This window comes from Siniperca chuatsi, linkage group LG9, assembly GCF_020085105.1.
Source record: "Siniperca chuatsi isolate FFG_IHB_CAS linkage group LG9, ASM2008510v1, whole genome shotgun sequence".
NCBI lineage: Eukaryota > Metazoa > Chordata > Actinopteri > Centrarchiformes > Sinipercidae > Siniperca > Siniperca chuatsi.
The window spans coordinates 10324162-10340914 of record NC_058050.1 but is presented as its reverse complement, the minus strand read 5'-3'; the positions used below and the strand labels follow the sequence as shown (position 1 = coordinate 10340914).

Here is a 16753-nt window from a genome sequence, read left to right as displayed (position 1 = left end):
TTGAACACTAGCTGTATTATTAAACATTTTAGTCACACACTGTATCTCTAAAATGATGAACTTGTATGTCATTTATGTAACAAATGATCAGTTCTCTTTCTCAGGTTGCCTGTACATAGCAACGCATTGTGTGGCATATTTTGTAAAAAAGGTTCACCAGTTTGGATGTCAAAACAGAGTATGTACAGTAGATACAGGATAACCAGTAATTCCCTTGTTTCTACTGTATCTTAAAGAGCGGTAAACACTTTAGTGAAATATCAGAGCATGGTTATAAGCATTGTGATGGCAGTACCATGATTTAGGAAGACATGGGCAAAATGTGCTTGAAATTGAAAGAAACATTGAGTGGGAGACAAGGTGGAAGACTTTATTGACTCAGATGGAAAATGGCTGCACATTGTTCAACACTACTCTACAACAATACTGGAGTTAGAATGACAGAAGAAAGGCAGCAGAGTAAGATGGTGGTCGCAGGATCAGACTTATTAGCTGGCCATGGTGCTCTCCAGCCAATCGTTGAAGAGGCAGAACCGTGAATGGACAGAGAACGAAGTTTGTTAGCACAGACAGCCAGCAGCAAATATGATTAATTTTAATTAGGCATACACAACGTGAATTTCTATAATATTTATTATAATGAGATATTTTAGTTTTTCGTTTTGTTTTTAAGTTATTATTGTTGAGTACACTGATAATTATCAATAATTCATAATTCACACTTAGCAAGTAATGTTAATACTTCCATGTACATTTATAACTTTAGCAGCCATTATTAGGAAGCCTTATTAATCATGTTATTTCAAATCATGTGTAACATGGAAACTTGGAAAGTCAGTCATAATAAAGATTAAATAAGATTATAAAAAACAAGCCACCTTTTCTGAACTGCACTCTAGAATCTGTTCTTTAAAATTATTGCACATAAAGCAGACCCAAATGATGTGCTTTAAATTGTTTATTTGTCATATTGTTCAGTACAAAAGATGGAACATAAACAGCAATTGGTGTTAAGCTGCTTGACTGGACTTGTTGTTTGGATCACTTAGTAGCTGGCCATGGTGCTCTCCAGCCATTCGTTGAACAGGCAGACCTAAAAATGGAAGAAGACCAGAGTTACAACAGTGAATCAGCATATAGCATTGCAGTTCAGGTCGACAGAATAAACTGGACACAGTGTGTTGTTTAAATATCCTTTTTTGAAAGTTACCTTGGCGTAGACACCAGGGTGGTTCTTTTCAGCACATCCGTAGCCCCAGGACACAACACCCTGCAGCTCACCGTTGCACACGACGGGGCCACCAGAGTCACCCTGAGAGAGAGAGAATAAGAACAATATAAAGAATGAAGTGTATATGTGAAGAAAATTTCCAATATTCTGGATTTGGAACTGAGATGCACTGGTTTAGGACAAGGACCTCTACAGAGTCCTCTTGTTACATACCTGGCAAGAGTCCTTGCCTCCCTCCAGGTATCCAGCGCAGAACATGGCATCAGTGATCATGCCAGGGTAGGATTTATTACAATCGCTGAAAGACAGGATGGGGATGTCCAGGCACTGCAGCTTGTTCCTGTCAGCAGCTACAATGTGTAAAACAAAGTATGGGTGAAATCAGTTTAAAATAACACAAATAAAAACAAATGTTGAAACATTCTGTGACATTGTGTTAAAATGCTGATGTTACTCACTGGAGCTCATGGTGTTGCCCCAGCCAGAGACTCTGCACATGGTGCCAGCAGGGGCACAGCTGGTGGGCAGAGCCACAGGCTGCACATACTGGTTGAGGATGGCAGGCTGGCTCAGCTTGATCAACATGATGTCATTGTTGATGTTGTAGGAGCTGTACTTGGGGTGGCGGATGACACGGGAGGAGCTGATGAACTGCTCGGTTCCCTCGGTGACCTTGATGTTGTGCTCTCCAAGACGCACCTCAACACGGCTTGAGAGGAAAGAGAGGATTAGTGGCAGCTGAGTTTCATGATGCCTGTTAAATGCAGATTCATTCCTACATGCAAAACTTTGTCTGTATGATATTAATGAGTGACATACGACTTGTAGCAGTGAGCAGCAGACACAACCCAGTTCTCGTTGACCAGGGAGCCACCACAGAAGTGGTAGCCAGAGTTTAGAGACACCTGATGGGGCTGGGAGTGGGCCTCACACTCATACCCTCCGACGATCTTGTCATCCTCCGTGGCAACTGAGAACACACAGGAGGCCGAATAGTCAGTAACCAAGTGACCATATTTTAAATTCAGTGATTAGAACTATTGAATACAAGCAGAACGACAAATGCTTACAAGCAGCTCCGATGAGCAGAACGAAGACCAGAGACCTCATGGTTGCTGTGTGAACCTGTCGAAGTGATACTTCTCTTGGAGCCCTGGTTTATATGGAATGGTTCCTCTCCTTGTTCCCCACTGAACACACCCCCAAGGTTATTTTTGACCAATCAGGATCCTGGAAAAATTATTCTGGGTATTGGAAAAACAAATATTTCGTTGGTTGTGGGGTGGTGTGCACTGACATGCTGCATGGGTGAAATTGTATTATTTGTAAAGCTTTTAAGAAGCATGTTAAATGCTATTATAAAGGAGAGACATTGGGGAAATAACCATTTAAATGCAGTTTAAAATTCAATGTTGCAAATGTCCTCTGTGTCCTTTAAATTAGTTCACTTACCTGAGGAACAAAAATTACAATTTCTCTTGAGATCTCAGCTGTTACTATTTCTAAACTAAACATTCCATGCAGCATTTTTGCAGAGTATATATGAGACTGGATTTGTATTCGGCACAGGGCGTAGTTTGTAACCTTGACTTGGATGGATTCGTGCTATGAAGACATGGTTGCAGCTCTGTAGATGCCTGGTTCACAACCACAGTTGTTGAATATGGCTTTCACAGGAAAACCAACCCAGGTTTCTTTAGAAAGAACACCTAAAAAAATGTTGATTCAGTGAAGTGACAAGAGACAAACAACACCCAGAAACGAAATCGCACAATTACTGCATGAAATCAGCAGTAAAGACACTTCTCAGTGAACACACTTTAAATGGGATTGCACATGATTATTGGATTTGAGTGTCAATGTCAAGCGACTGTCTCTTTAACTTCTTTTTTTGTCTTAAACGTATTCTGATGATGTTTTATAACGTTGTTACAATGAAAAGGGATATTAAAGAACAAGATCAATACAAAAGATTATTTTGTATTTTCGAAGTAGAAAACAAAATCTCTGATATCTGGGTTAAAATACAGTGCAGATCTGCTGCTGGTGAAGTTTAACAGTGACTGTTGAATGACAAATAGCAATTAAATAGATTGTCAAACAGCAAATAGAAAAAATGCAATCGACTAAAATATTATTTGCACAGTAATTATCCTGAGTTGAACTTAAAAACTAAGGTCTCTGAATGGATTCATTTCACTTTAAGATATACAGCCATTCTGTGCCAGTCATTATGTTAGGGCTGTTGAAAGTAAAGTTTCATGTACTCAGAGATTATATCTTGGCTGGCTCTTCTAGTACCGATAAGTGACTCGGCCTTGAATAAAGGCGTTATGTGAACAATCCAGCTGTTTTAGTCATACTGGGTTTAATATTATTGGATCACAGGCCTGTGACTCCCTGATTTGTGGGTCTAATCCTGAAATGAACCACCTACATCTGGTGGTCAGTACCTCACTATCAAGTTCTGTGTTTTTTATTTTGATTGGCAATTATTGGACCAATCAGGCAGCTTGGAGTAGATATAAAACATGGAGTCAAGTGACAGGATCATACATTGCAGCCATGAAGTCTCTGGTCTTCGTTCTGCTCATTGGAGCTGCTTGTGAGTGTGATACAGTACTTGTTGAGCAGATTGCCTTTCATGCATCGTGCACTTTTGTGTATTTGCTATACTGCAGAAAACGAATAACTATGTCTGGCTGTCTTACTTCTGTTTTCAGTTGCCACGGAGGATGACAAGATCGTAGGTGGATATGAGTGCCAGCACCACTCCCAGCCCCATCAGGTGTCTCTGAATGCTGGGTACCACTTCTGTGGTGGCTCCCTGGTCAGTGAGAACTGGGTTGTGTCTGCTGCTCACTGCTACAAGTCGTAAGCACACTCTAGATATCTTTAGGCCTTACTTATTCATCGGATGGAGGAATGAACATGCAAACATAAAAAACAAGCATCTATCTTTTACCATCTTCTATCTCTTTCAGTCGTATTGAGGTGCGTCTTGGAGAGCACCACATCAGAGTTACTGAGGGCAGCGAGCAGTTCATTAGTGCTTCCCGTATCATCCGACACCCCTCCTTCAACCGCTACACCCTTGAGAATGACATCATGCTGCTCAAACTGAGCCAGCCTGCCACCCTCAACCAGTATGTGCAGCCTGTGGCTCTGCCCACCAGCTGTGCCCCAGCTGGCACCATGTGCAAAGTCACTGGCTGGGGCAACACCATGAGTTCCAGTGAGTATCAAACAATTATTTTGTTATTTATGTCTAAATCAGTGGTTACATTTTTTGTCGGTGCTGTTTTAATCTTGCTCTCTGAAGCACTTTGGGCTGCATGTTTGTATGAAAGGTGCTATATAAATAAAGTTGAGTTGAGTTGAGTTTGCTGATGCTATCGTGCTGACCTGAATCATTTATTTTATTTCAATCGAATACAACTGGGCTCCTTTTTTAATTTGTTGCTTCCCCAATATTGTTATGCTTGATAAGAATTCAATCAGTTTATGTGTGTTGGTGGTGGTGGTGGGGGCATGAACTTGACAGAAAAAGTTTGAGAACCACTGGTCTAAATGAACATTTGAAAAGAATGTGCCTGCAATCTCCAACAATCCATCCTACTGCACACTTCACTTTTGTTTTCTTGTAGCTGCTGACAGCAACAGGCTGCAGTGTCTGGACATCCCCATCCTGTCTGATGAGGACTGTAACAGTTCCTACCCTGGCATGATTGAAAACACTATGTTCTGCGCTGGATACCTGGAGGGAGGCAAGGATTCCTGCCAGGTGTGTTTCTCTATCCCTCTCATGTTCTACACCTGTGTTTTCAAATTGGACAAAATTTTTTCAGTCCTCAATTCAAATTTGCTGTATTGCCATGACATGTCATAATTAAGTACAGCATTGCAAAGGTTTACAATGTGGGTATAATAATTCTCTTTCTCTCTCTCAGGGTGACTCTGGTGGTCCCGTTGTGTGTAACGGTGAGCTGCAGGGTGTTGTGTCCTGGGGCTACGGATGTGCTGAGAAGAACCACCCTGGTGTCTACTCTAAGGTAATGTTTCACTACATCAACTAAAAATATAACCCTCCTCAATGTAGTTTCACCGCAACAAACTGACTAATATCTTTCCATTTTCAGGTCTGTGTGCAGAGTGAGTGGCTGCACAGCACAATGTCCAACTATTAACTCCACCATCCAGCCACCACATCAGACAGACAACCTGACATTATTGGCTGTCCAAATAACAACTTTTTTTGTTGTTGCTGGAGTTGAAGAAGTGAAACAAATAAAGTCTTTGAAATTAATCATTGGTTCTGTAAGTATAACTGTTATCAAGAGAATGGGAAAGTAAATAAAAATAGAAAACTAAATAAATGAAATAATTTATATATATATATATATATATATATATATATATATATATATATATATATATATTTATTCTTTTTATACATTATTCATGAGTTGATATGTAGGACACCAACATCCAAAAAGTATTTCTCTAAAAACAATTATTTCTAAATTAACCATCATCATCACCATCTCTTGTATATTAGCATATAAAGAAATATTATTTTTTCACTCTGAGACCAGCAGAACAGTGGCACAATATAACTTTATGAATGTAAGACCATCAATTAAAAGTAGATAAGTAGATTTATGCTACTTTATACTTCTGTTCCACTACATTTCAAAGGCAAATATTGTAAATATTGTTTTACTTCAGTACATTTATTTGACTGGTATAGTTACTAGTTACTTTCATTTGACATACAAAATTAACTTATTACTTACCTATAAATTATGATGCATTATTATAGATTAGGCTATGCATACCCACACAGGTGTTTTCAGTAATGTGGCTGATTAGTCTTACGCAGTAGTGCAAAGATATGCTGGGATTTACATGAGGATAAAGTTGTGACTTGTCCCATGACAAAACTAACTTGTGCACAAAAGATTAAAGAAGTATGATCTTTCTGAGCCCATAATTTAAAACTAAATGGGCCATTCTGCACAAAGAGTATTTTCACTTTTGATACTTTAAGTGTATCTTCCTGGTAATTCTAATACTTTGACTCAAGTAGAATTTTGAATGCAGGACTCATAATGGAGTATTTCTAAATTGTGGTATTGCTACTTTTACTTCATCCACCACTGCTTTCTACCTTTTTATTAAAAAGTGCCTTGTAAAAAATATGACAAAAATTATCATCTGTTTCTCAAGGCAGCCTCACTGAAGTAGTCCACTTAGTTTTTAGGTAACAGGTGCTGAGAAACACACAGCCGTGAGACACTGTGTTCACACACAGCTAAATATGGAGGTGACTTGTGAACATGTGCAATCTGTCCTGAGAAACACGGGCCAACGTTCAACAAATAGATCGCGGATTCAAATCTTTACCAAAAATAAAAGTAGCAATACTAAATAATCCACTGAAAACCCTGCATTCAAATCTTGAAGTAAAAGTAAAAAAGTGGTACAAGTACTCATTGTGAAAAATGGTCCCTTGCAAACTGTTTAATTATTGATGTTTTTTTTATAGCGATGAGTTGTACAAAGTGCTGCTAATAGCAATACATCATACTTTAGACCTTATTTATTTTGCATCTAAACTGTGATTCTGCTGAGTAACTACATCTAAGTTGATTTAAAGATAACAATATGTCCATCTGACATATAATTGAGTAATATAAAGTATAAAGACTGCATGACTATCACTGTATTTCAGCACAGTGTCTGCACCCCAAGACTGCAAATAAGTACAATGTACTTATTCTTAGGTCTTAACCAGGAGTTTTGCTGCATGTGATCCCCTCTCTCCCACATTTCCTGTCTCTCTTCAGCTGTTTCTATCAAATAAAGGCAAAAAACTCTATAATAATTAAAAAAAAGACTATTGAAATGTTTATCCTCTCTGTCGTCATGCTAGTCAAGATAAAAGCCACTCCTAATATTGAGTGAATTGGGCTGTAAGTGTTAATCCTATGTGACAAGTCATGTGTGGCCATTAAGAAACATGTAATAATGTAATAGTTTTCTAATACAGGAGCCAATATAATTCATGTTCATACTTTCCTTTGTGATTTTCCAAATTTGCTGACAAGAAAGCCATCCTTACTTTTAAAATCAAAGCATTTTTTCATGTAATTCTGGAAATGATTCACCTAACCCCAACATCCCGAGACAAAGATTGGTTCCTCACTGACCAATGAGGACCGCTGGAGTGCAGGGCAGCTCTCCTGACTGGATATAAACCAGGGCTCCAGGTCAAGTCCTCTCATCGACAGGTTCACACAGCCACCATGAGGTCTCTGGTCTTCGTTCTGCTCATCGGAGCTGCTTGTGAGTGTGAAGTTCTATTCCAGCAGATTGCCTTCCTTTCTGCTAGCAGTCTGTTGGCCTTTATCCCAGAACCTTGTCCTGAATAACCATAGCATCTCCCTTAAGCGAGGGTTTTGAATTTGAGAATGGCTGATTGATCTCTAATCATCCTCAGCACTCAAATGAATAATGCACGCTTTGGGGTTTGACTAAAAATACACAAAAGGACATTCTGCATTCAAAGAGATATCTGTTTCATTGAAACGTCTTACTTACTTACTTTAAGCAATCTACTAACTTGTTGCTGACATGTGTGTGTTGTAGTTGCCACGGAGGATGACAAGATCGTTGGAGGGTATGAGTGTGAGGCCCACTCCCAGCCCCATCAGGTGTCTCTAAACTCTGGCTACCACTTCTGTGGTGGCTCCCTGGTCAACGAGAACTGGGTTGTGTCTGCTGCTCACTGCTACATGTCGTATGTCACTCATTAATATCATACAGACAAAGTTTTGCATGCAGGAATGAATCTGCATTTAACAGGCATCATGAATCTCAGCTGCCACTAATCCTCTCTTTCCTCTCAAGCCGTGTTGAGGTGCGTCTTGGAGAGCACAACATCAAGGTCACCGAGGGAACCGAGCAGTTCATCAGCTCCTCCCGTGTCATCCCCCACCCCAAGTACAGCTCCTACAACATCAACAATGACATCATGTTGATCAAGCTGAGCAAGCCCGCCACCCTCAACCAGTATGTGCAGCCTGTGGCTCTGCCCACCAGCTGTGTCCCTGCTGGCACCATGTGCAGAGTCTCTGGCTGGGGCAACACCATGAGTTCCAGTGAGTAATAACTCCTGCACTGTGCTCTCAGCATGTATATTTTCACTGCACTGTAGCTCCAGTTTAATGTCTGTCTTTCGCTCTTGATCTCCAGCTGCTGACAGCAACAAGCTGCAGTGCCTGGACATCCCCATCCTGTCTTTCAGCGATTGTAATAACTCCTACCCTGGCATGATCACTGATGCCATGTTCTGCGCTGGATACCTGGAGGGAGGCAAGGACTCTTGCCAGGTTTGTAATCCAATGTTCAGGCAGGAATAACTGTATGAAATCAGTGGTATGGCTTGTTGAGTTTTATTTAACTTTTCTAAGTCATTTCACACTCTACACTCTCTCTCAGGGTGACTCTGGTGGCCCCGTCGTGTGCAACGGTGAGCTGCAGGGTGTTGTGTCCTGGGGCTACGGATGTGCTGAAAAGAACCACCCTGGTGTCTACGCCAAGGTAACTTTCAAAAAAGGATATTTAAACAACACACTGTGTCCAGTTTATTCTGTCGACCTGAACTGCAATGCTATATGCTGATTCACTGTTGTAACTGGTCTTCTTCCATTTTTAGGTCTGCCTGTTCAACGAATGGCTGGAGAGCACCATGGCCAGCTACTAAGTGATCCAAACAACAAGTCCAGTCAAGCAGCTTAACACCAATTGCTGTTTATGTTCCATCTTTTGTACTGAACAATATGACAAATAAACAATTTAAAGCACATCATTTGGGTCTACTTTATGTGCAATAATTTCAAAGAACAGATTCTAGAGTGCAGTTCAGAAAAGGTGGCTCGTTTTTTATAATCTTATTTAATCTTTATTATGACTGACTTTCCAGGTTTCCATGTTACACATGATTTGAAATAACGTGATTAATAAGGCTTCCTAATATTGGCTGCTAAAGTTATAAATATGAATTATTGATAATTATCAGTGTACTCAACAATAATAACTTAAAAAAATATATTCAGCAAGTATTTTTCTTTTGACTGTTAAGCCATTGATATCACTATCAAGATACTTGATAAACAGGCAAAAAGAAAACAGAGGTGCATATCAAATGGGTGTCCTCCTCTGTGTAGCCTACTACTGAATGACTAAACAAATGTCAATGCATTATTTATTTATATGACAAAAGTGTGATTGCTGTTGCCTCTGTCTCATCTCATGCCCCAAAGTTGATGTCACTATCCTTGCTCTAAAACGTTGCATTGAATTATGTGAATTTTAAGGCATTAACATTTTATTTAGATTACACTGACAAAGTTTGAATCAAAATTATTGTTGGGTTCTTTTTTGCATGTTTCCAAAGCAACCCTTCCTCCTAAAAATTGCGTTTATATACTACTAAATGGTTTGCCCAATACGGGGTCTTGTGTAAAGCATAATATCCACTATATTGTTGACATCCCTTCCACATTAGGATTTTAACTTAGCTTGTTTTTCACCCCTCTCTGATAGTATTTGAGTGGGTTTCTAATGCAGCTCAGAGGACCTGTGGACAGACTGCAGGTATTTCTGCATTACATAGTACTAGAAGTCTCACAACTCATTAGAGGAGGGGTGTCTGCTGTGGTTGTTGCCAATTAATAATTCAAATAAATTTCCCAGCATTTGAATTATGAATAAATTAATTATAAATGGATATGCAAAATGATTTTTAAAAGGGACTTTAAATTTTACATTTAGTCATTCATTTACTAATCTGTCTTCCTGTCATATTCCATTTCATCATCTCATCTCTTTCTGTGTCTTGTGTCACTGTGATAATGATGAAGAGGGATAATCCGCATTACTGGACAGAGTGGCGGTTGCGTTGCAATCTTCTCTGTCTGTGGAGAACAGATGGGAGATATTTTGGTGCAACTGTCCATCGATTGATTTCAGGCAGTCTATTGCTTGCCAACACATGCGCCATCACTTTGGCATAAGTGACTGCTGATGGCTGAGTTTCAACCAGCAGCTTCAACTAACCTTTCATGGTAAAGAAAACAAGGCAATTATGGTAAGCATGGCATTTCTTTTCTTGAGTAAAAGTAATTGCAATGCTTTTGAGCATCGTAGTGTTTACCTGAATGGTGACGATAGTTATAGGTGATGAATTTCTTTTTATTCCTACTCAATGCTGTCAGATGCTCAATCAAAAATGTGTGACTTCAAGCTTGTGTTGCATATTTTTTCTGCTAAGCCTTTAGTAACTTCAAGAGCTTATTTTATCAAAACCCCCCCCCACTGTTTTTGTATTCTCATGAAGTACAGTAGAGTACCAAATGTTTTAGAAACCTCACAGAATTAATCCCTCAGCAAACTATCAAAAAATGTCATATTCATTTCATTTCAGACTGGATTTTGCTCTAAAATGGGTCAGGAATTGGGAGGTCCTTGGTGATAGAGCATCCACTGGTGTGGTCGACCAAAAACTATACCAGCATCCCAAAATAATCCATATCTTAGGAGTTAAGATCTTCCAGGCACGATCCAAAAGCATAATCAAATTTTTAAGAAACTGATCTTGACCTTTAAACATGTTCATCATTTTAGACTTTGTCAGAATAAAAGAAAATATAGTCAAGAAATCAAATGACTTTGCTGAAAGCATTGTGATGTAAAAAAATGAAGGAAGAGTGTCTGTTATATTTGAGCAAAGGACTTTTAAACCACAAAACTCATGACAAAGATTACAAGGGAGACCTTCTGAAAAAAACTGTTGTTCTTTTCTTTGAGTTTCTCTGCTACCAGAGTTTTGTTAAAGAAAGGACTCATGACAAAGTTCTCAGTTCTGAATGGATATCATTGGACAAATTGCAATGGAGGTAGAATTCCTTGTTAGATTCTTGTCGTATACTGACATTGATAAATAGGTTGTTGCAACATCTTTGCCCTTCCTTTCCAGGTGCATAAAACATTTTGCATTCAGGAGACAGAAAATCAAAATGAGGCTAGTGTTCATGTACCTATTTTATGGAATTCTTATGGAGTGATTGTTTGGTGATATGGGTCAAAGAAAAAGATCATTTACACACCATATGTTGGATTTGCTCACAAGCTGACGCAATTTTGTGATTTTTTTACATTAGCTGGATTTTTTTTGACTGAACTGAAATTATTCGGAAAAGTCTTACAGTAACATAGTTACAATAAAAAACACACTGATGTATCACAGAATGATAGATTTTTATTGATTGTTGCCCAGACTAAACACATCTCACATCTCCTTTTCTCTATCTCTGCCACTGTTTTTCCTTGTGGCTCTCTTTTAGCCTCTCTCCCGTTGCTTTTCTTTCTGACACTACCCACCACCACCTCCTGTCTCTGTCTCCTTCAATTTCAATCTTTCTCTGGTTTCCCCTCTCTCACATAGTCCTGTGATGGAAGATCACAGCCTAACTGTATCTGGAGAGAATATCGTTGATCCAGGGCATCAGAGAGCATACTTTGGTGTAAACGCCCGGGTAGTTAGGCTGAGCGCATCCCATGCCCCAAGAGACAATACCCTGCAGCTCCCCATTACACACCAGAGGACCACCAGAGTCACCCTGAGCAGGGAAGAGGAAGAGAAAGAAGAGAAGAATTAATTCCTTCATCTCATCCCATTAAATGTTTTTGACATGTTCACAGACCACAAGCCTTATTTTATGTGCTGTGTAATTGTGTGGAAATACCTGACAGGCATCCTTGCCTCCCTCCAGGTATCCAGCACACACCATGCGATCAGTGATCATGGCAGGGTAGGAACCTTCACAGTCCTTGTTAGACAGAATGGGGACTTCCACACACTGAAGGTAGAACGGGTTGAACACTGCAGATAAGAGCAAGAAAGAAAGACAAAGAAACATCACCATAGAGTATCATACCTCTTTGGCTATCTCCAAAATGTCAACATGTGTTTTTCTAACCATCCCAGGGTTATGTTAGAACAAATTACATTTTAATTACATTTTTATTTATAAGCCTCTTTTAACATTATATCCAGTTTGTAGCCATCAAATGCATATTTAAGACCATTATATTGGCTTCACTTTTTTTTTTAAAAAGAACTAGCAGAAAACATTTAAAAAGTTGTCCATGGTTTCTACTAAACTTTATCTATAGTGTTTGCACTCACAAAAATATATTTCTAATACTTTTTACAGAAGATGATGGCCTAAACAATAGCCAAAGTCTATAAATATATGACATCTGCTGTGTACAATAGCGCATCAACTCTTGCCTGGTTAATGTTTTATATCATAAAAATTTGATCATTTTTGTGATAGTAGGTAAGGTGGTCTTTGTTCCAGGTGAGATGGTTCACTTCTACTAAAACAGTTTTAGTACATGACAGCAGTCAAGGAATGAACTTATATCAGTGTTCAGTGGTTTATTAAAGGCTTTTGTTAAAATGTGTGTGTAAACTATGGAAGACCATGAGTGTAATAATTTGTCATGTTTTGTTTCTTCAGGTGATCACAACAACAACATCAAGAAACAACAGGATCACAACAGAATTAATATTCTGTTATCATGAGCAAAATGTTTTGATGACTTTTAAAGTCAACATCAGGTGCACCTCACCTTGATCAGTGTAGATGTTCCCCCATCCGGACACCGTGCACATGTCCCCAGGTCTGGGGCAGGCTTTAGGCAGGGCAACAGGCTTGACGTACTGGTTCACGGTGACAGGGTGTGCCAACTTCATCAGCATGATGTCGTAGTCCAGGGTCTGGTAGTCGTAACTCTGATGCCAGTAGATGGCATTCACTGGCATATACTGCTCTGTGCCCTCGTACCTCCAGATGTGGTTGTCACCCAAGACGGCAATCTGTGCATAGGGGCTGAAACAGAGACAAAGAACAAAATGATGATAATTCTCAACATTCTGAACATACAGTTCATACAGAAACTTTTGAACACATTAATGTAATACAAACTTTTGCCAGCAGTGGGCAGCAGAGATGATCCACTGGTCGTTGATGAGGGAGCCGCCGCAGAAGTGGTAGCCGATATTTAGAGACACCTGCCAGGGTTTTGAGTGGGCTTCACACTGGTAGCCACCCACAATCCTGTCATCCATAGGGGCTGCAGCTGTGGTGTAAAGGAAATAAAAAAATCATATTTATCAGAGTTACAGTTCTTTTTTTTTTTTACCCTAAAACTGTTGTACATACTGCAGATGTGCTTTACCTGCAGCACCCAGGAGTGTGAAAACAATCAGGCCAATCATCTTGTGGCTGACTCAAGCCTTCCTACAACCAGACTGGACGAGAATAATCTGTCACTCACTGTATTTATACTTAAACTCCTGTGTGCCTTTCCATGCACCCCCCCCCCCATACCTTCACCCATTTCGACCCACCCACCCCGAATCTCTGTCTACTCCATCCGGCCCAGTCCCTGCCCTGAAAAAAAACCTTATCTTCTTATGTGCCACGTTCACCCTGTCAGTTAATAAGTGAACCATATCTTACATATTTTTGACCTTGGAAAGTGTTTTGACCGATCATTTTGTAGATTTTCTGCACCTGTCACCAAAAGAAATGTATCTATTCTTTTTATGGGTAACACATGTGTAACTCCCTTTTTTAGCAGACACCACAATGAACTCTTGTAACCAGCCATGTTGTGTTATTACATATTGGTTGAATACAATAGAATAGAATGATTTCACCTGTACTCATTGCAGCTCAAAGGCCATTGATTGCTGTCTGACACATAAAAAGAAATGCAGCATTACAGCATGTTGTTTTAGTTTAGTAGTTTAGTTTGCTTCTGAGACAACAGATGATTTCTTTCTCACCTCTCTTGGCTTTTATCCAAGGGCAACCAAAAGCAGAGCCATAAAACAGCATATTTATTATTATTATTATTTTCTTTAACCAAAACTATGATTCATAAAATATCTGCCAATGGAGTCTCTTGGTTGAAAACAACAATTATTTCTGTAATGTTCTTCTTTTTCCCATCTTTTTTAAAATTGGCCTGAGCCTAAAAGAAGGTTGTATAACTGTTTTCTCAGTTTGCATGTTGTAGCTTGCCAACAATAAGTGACCCATGAGAGAATCATGCACAGGTGTTAAATGTGTGGAGACCTTGGTCCAATCTTGTAAATGCGGTGTATAGATGACATAACCACAGCAGGCGTGGACGAGAGGAGGGGGGAACAGGCTGAGCACAGTGGGGTTGGTAGGATATAAATAAGAGCTGGGGTGTGTCCAGGTGTCTTCTGATCATTCACCAGACACCATGAGACTACTAGCTCTGTTGCTGATGGTTGGAGCTGCTGGTAAAGACACAGAAATACACACATGCATGAGGATACACACACATACATACAAACTTACACATATGAGAGAACACACACACATACACACACTCACACACAGCCACATATGTGTACTTTAATGTTAGCAATTTAAAAAATATGATGGGGAGTTGTGGTTAAAGATAACTTTGAAACACAAATCTTTCTGTTACCCTCTGCCTCTTTCTTTTCTGTGACAGTGGCAGTTCCCCGTGAAGATGGCAGGATTATTGGCGGGCGGGAGTGTGAACCTCACTCTCGTCCATACATGGCCTCCCTCAACTATGGATACCACTTCTGTGGTGGGGTGCTCATCAACAGGCAGTGGGTGCTCTCTGTTGCCCACTGTTGGTACAAGTAAGTATGCATTGATGGAGGAAAGATTGCTTTCAAATATTATATGTATTATCCTCTCTTGTTGCCAAGTTCTATTTTTTTACCACTTGTCTTGCTTGATTTTTATGCATTTTTAAAAATAAAAATAAATACAAAAAACATCTGTAGGTAGAAGGCTAATGCTTTTCAATCTAGGACCATATATGGAGGACATCTGTTAAATCTAAAAATAAAAGTATCACAGTCTTTGAAAAATAGAGAAAATTGAGGGATTAAGACTTATTTAGTAATAAAAGTAATAACTAATAAAATACTGATTTTTCTGATTCCACATTTTTCTAGTATATTTCACCTCCTTTCTCAGTCCCTATGCCATGCAGATCATGCTGGGAGAACACGATGTGCGAGTGTTTGAGGGTACAGAGCAGCTCATGAAGACCGACAACATCGTCTGGCACCCTAGGTGAGTGAAAAAAAGGAACCATCCCATCTGAGAATCTTCTTCCCTTTGCACAGTTTCATGATCATCTGATTCATTCATAAAGTCTAAAGTCTAAAGCTTATTTTATATTTCTCTGTGTGCAGTTATGACTACCAGACTCTGGATTATGACATCATGCTGATCAAGCTCTTCCACCCAGTGGAGGTGACCAAGGCAGTTGCACCAATCCAGTTGCCCACAGGGTGCCCAGTGGGGGGGCTCCCCTGCTCTGTGTCTGGCTGGGGTAACACCGCCATGGATGGCGAGGGTGGGTTACTAATAGTGATTTAAATTATACAGCACTTATACATAAGTGCGCTTGTGGCTTAGCTTAGCTAGGTTGTGGGTTAGCAAAGTGTCACTACACTGCGAAGCTAACATGCAGAGAGGACGAGACGGTCCCCCACACGTTGAGTTACTTTGCAAAAAAACAACAGTGTCCAACTGTTTTAGGGAATTATTTACCCTTTTTAAAAATGAAAGTATGTATGTGTGACCTGTTTTTATAGGTTTAAGATTCATTGATTTAACATTCAGTAGGAACAAATGGACTTGGAGTTGAGAGCCAAAAACTGGGTGGGAAGTGGGAAAGTATTGTCTCAGAGGTTTCTGACTGTCTCTGTTCTGCCTGTTACAGTCGACTTGCCCCTCCGTCTGCAGTGTTTGGACGTGCCCATAGTGAATGACCAGGACTGTGAGAATGCCTATCCTGGCATGATTACACGCAGGATGGTGTGTGCCGGATACATGGATGGAGGCAGAGATGTATGCAATGTGAGTTTAACAGTAAATGCTTCCGAAGACTAACTGGACTCAATGCTCTGTATATATAGAAGAATGAATCACTGCCTACGTGCTCACTTCCTCTATGTTTGTCAGGGTGACTCTGGTAGCCCTCTGGTGTGTGGTGGAGAGGTCCACGGCCTGGTGTCATGGGGTCGGGGATGTGCCCTGCCTAAGTATCCCGGAGTCTACGTCAAAGTGTGCGAGTTCCTCAACTGGATTCAAGACACCCTGAGAGCCAACCCCTGAAGAAATTACCCATTTTTCTTAATTTCTCCCACTTGTTCCCCTCTATTCTCTGCCCTACGTTATCCCTCATTCTTACTTCCCTTTACAGCCCTAACTTTTATTTTTCTTTCTTTCTTTGGTGCCTTGTCTCCTTTGAAGTTTCCCCTCTCATATATCCAGACGAAACACACATGTGCCACAACAAAATAAAACCAACACAGGAATATATTCACTTTTCATTTGTCTGTTCATATTTTCATATCCA

The 16753-nt window shown here is 39.9% G+C and overlaps 4 protein-coding genes across 4 annotated transcripts; 2 read left to right on the top strand and 2 right to left on the bottom strand.

Annotated features, from left to right (window-relative positions):
• Positions 1 to 943: 943 nt before the first annotated feature.
• Positions 944 to 2406, bottom strand: LOC122881961 (trypsin-1). Its single transcript, XM_044208764.1, has 6 exons — positions 2302 to 2406; positions 2051 to 2201; positions 1690 to 1940; positions 1445 to 1581; positions 1211 to 1312; positions 944 to 1093 (listed from the first exon to the last, which is right to left on the bottom strand). The coding sequence occupies exons 1-6, from the start codon at positions 2339 to 2341 to the stop codon at positions 1046 to 1048; spliced, it is 729 nt and encodes a 242-aa protein (XP_044064699.1). The 5' UTR covers positions 2342 to 2406; the 3' UTR covers positions 944 to 1045.
• A 1345-nt stretch (positions 2407 to 3751) lies between these two features.
• Positions 3752 to 5537, top strand: LOC122881962 (trypsin-1-like). Its single transcript, XM_044208765.1, has 6 exons — positions 3752 to 3836; positions 3955 to 4105; positions 4216 to 4466; positions 4879 to 5015; positions 5182 to 5283; positions 5371 to 5537. Exons 1-6 carry the CDS (start codon positions 3797 to 3799, stop codon positions 5416 to 5418), a joined length of 729 nt encoding a protein of 242 aa, XP_044064700.1. The 5' UTR covers positions 3752 to 3796; the 3' UTR covers positions 5419 to 5537.
• A 1910-nt stretch (positions 5538 to 7447) lies between these two features.
• LOC122881288 (transmembrane protease serine 9-like) lies at positions 7448 to 16684 on the top strand. The gene is made up of 13 exons (XM_044207301.1): positions 7448 to 7579; positions 7883 to 8033; positions 8144 to 8394; positions 8489 to 8625; positions 8735 to 8836; positions 8952 to 8991; positions 12050 to 12162; positions 14576 to 14642; positions 14861 to 15017; positions 15361 to 15459; positions 15582 to 15745; positions 16115 to 16251; positions 16357 to 16684. The coding sequence occupies exons 1-13, from the start codon at positions 7540 to 7542 to the stop codon at positions 16507 to 16509; spliced, it is 1611 nt and encodes a 536-aa protein (XP_044063236.1). The 5' UTR covers positions 7448 to 7539; the 3' UTR covers positions 16510 to 16684.
• LOC122881960 (trypsin-2-like) lies at positions 11536 to 13703 on the bottom strand. The gene is made up of 5 exons (XM_044208763.1): positions 13544 to 13703; positions 13291 to 13444; positions 12935 to 13194; positions 12043 to 12179; positions 11536 to 11916 (listed from the first exon to the last, which is right to left on the bottom strand). Exons 1-5 carry the CDS (start codon positions 13581 to 13583, stop codon positions 11764 to 11766), a joined length of 744 nt encoding a protein of 247 aa, XP_044064698.1. The 5' UTR covers positions 13584 to 13703; the 3' UTR covers positions 11536 to 11763.
• Positions 16685 to 16753: the final 69 nt, after the last annotated feature.

What these genes read in the sequence shown, in the direction of transcription:
- LOC122881961 (XM_044208764.1), bottom strand. Translation starts at nt 2,341, where the DNA reads ATGAGGTCTCTGGTCTTCGTTCTGCTCATCGGAGCTGCTT. An exon ending in TCTGCTCATCGGAGCTGCTT is followed by an intron (nt 2,202 to 2,301) that starts GTAAGCATTTGT and finishes GTGTGTTCTCAG; the next exon opens with TTGCCACGGAGGATGACAAG. An exon ending in GAGGCAAGGACTCTTGCCAG is followed by an intron (nt 1,313 to 1,444) that starts GTATGTAACAAG and finishes TCTCTCTCTCAG; the next exon opens with GGTGACTCTGGTGGCCCCGT.
- LOC122881962 (XM_044208765.1), top strand. Translation starts at nt 3,797, where the DNA reads ATGAAGTCTCTGGTCTTCGTTCTGCTCATTGGAGCTGCTT. An exon ending in TCTGCTCATTGGAGCTGCTT is followed by an intron (nt 3,837 to 3,954) that starts GTGAGTGTGATA and finishes TTCTGTTTTCAG; the next exon opens with TTGCCACGGAGGATGACAAG. An exon ending in ACCCTGGTGTCTACTCTAAG is followed by an intron (nt 5,284 to 5,370) that starts GTAATGTTTCAC and finishes TTCCATTTTCAG; the next exon opens with GTCTGTGTGCAGAGTGAGTG.
- LOC122881288 (XM_044207301.1), top strand. Translation starts at nt 7,540, where the DNA reads ATGAGGTCTCTGGTCTTCGTTCTGCTCATCGGAGCTGCTT. An exon ending in ACCCTGGTGTCTACGCCAAG is followed by an intron (nt 8,837 to 8,951) that starts GTAACTTTCAAA and finishes TTCCATTTTTAG; the next exon opens with GTCTGCCTGTTCAACGAATG. An exon ending in GGGACTTCCACACACTGAAG is followed by an intron (nt 12,163 to 14,575) that starts GTAGAACGGGTT and finishes GGGTGTGTCCAG; the next exon opens with GTGTCTTCTGATCATTCACC.
- LOC122881960 (XM_044208763.1), bottom strand. Translation starts at nt 13,583, where the DNA reads ATGATTGGCCTGATTGTTTTCACACTCCTGGGTGCTGCAG. An exon ending in CACACTCCTGGGTGCTGCAG is followed by an intron (nt 13,445 to 13,543) that starts GTAAAGCACATC and finishes TTTACACCACAG; the next exon opens with CTGCAGCCCCTATGGATGAC. An exon ending in GAACATCTACACTGATCAAG is followed by an intron (nt 12,180 to 12,934) that starts GTGAGGTGCACC and finishes TCTTATCTGCAG; the next exon opens with TGTTCAACCCGTTCTACCTT.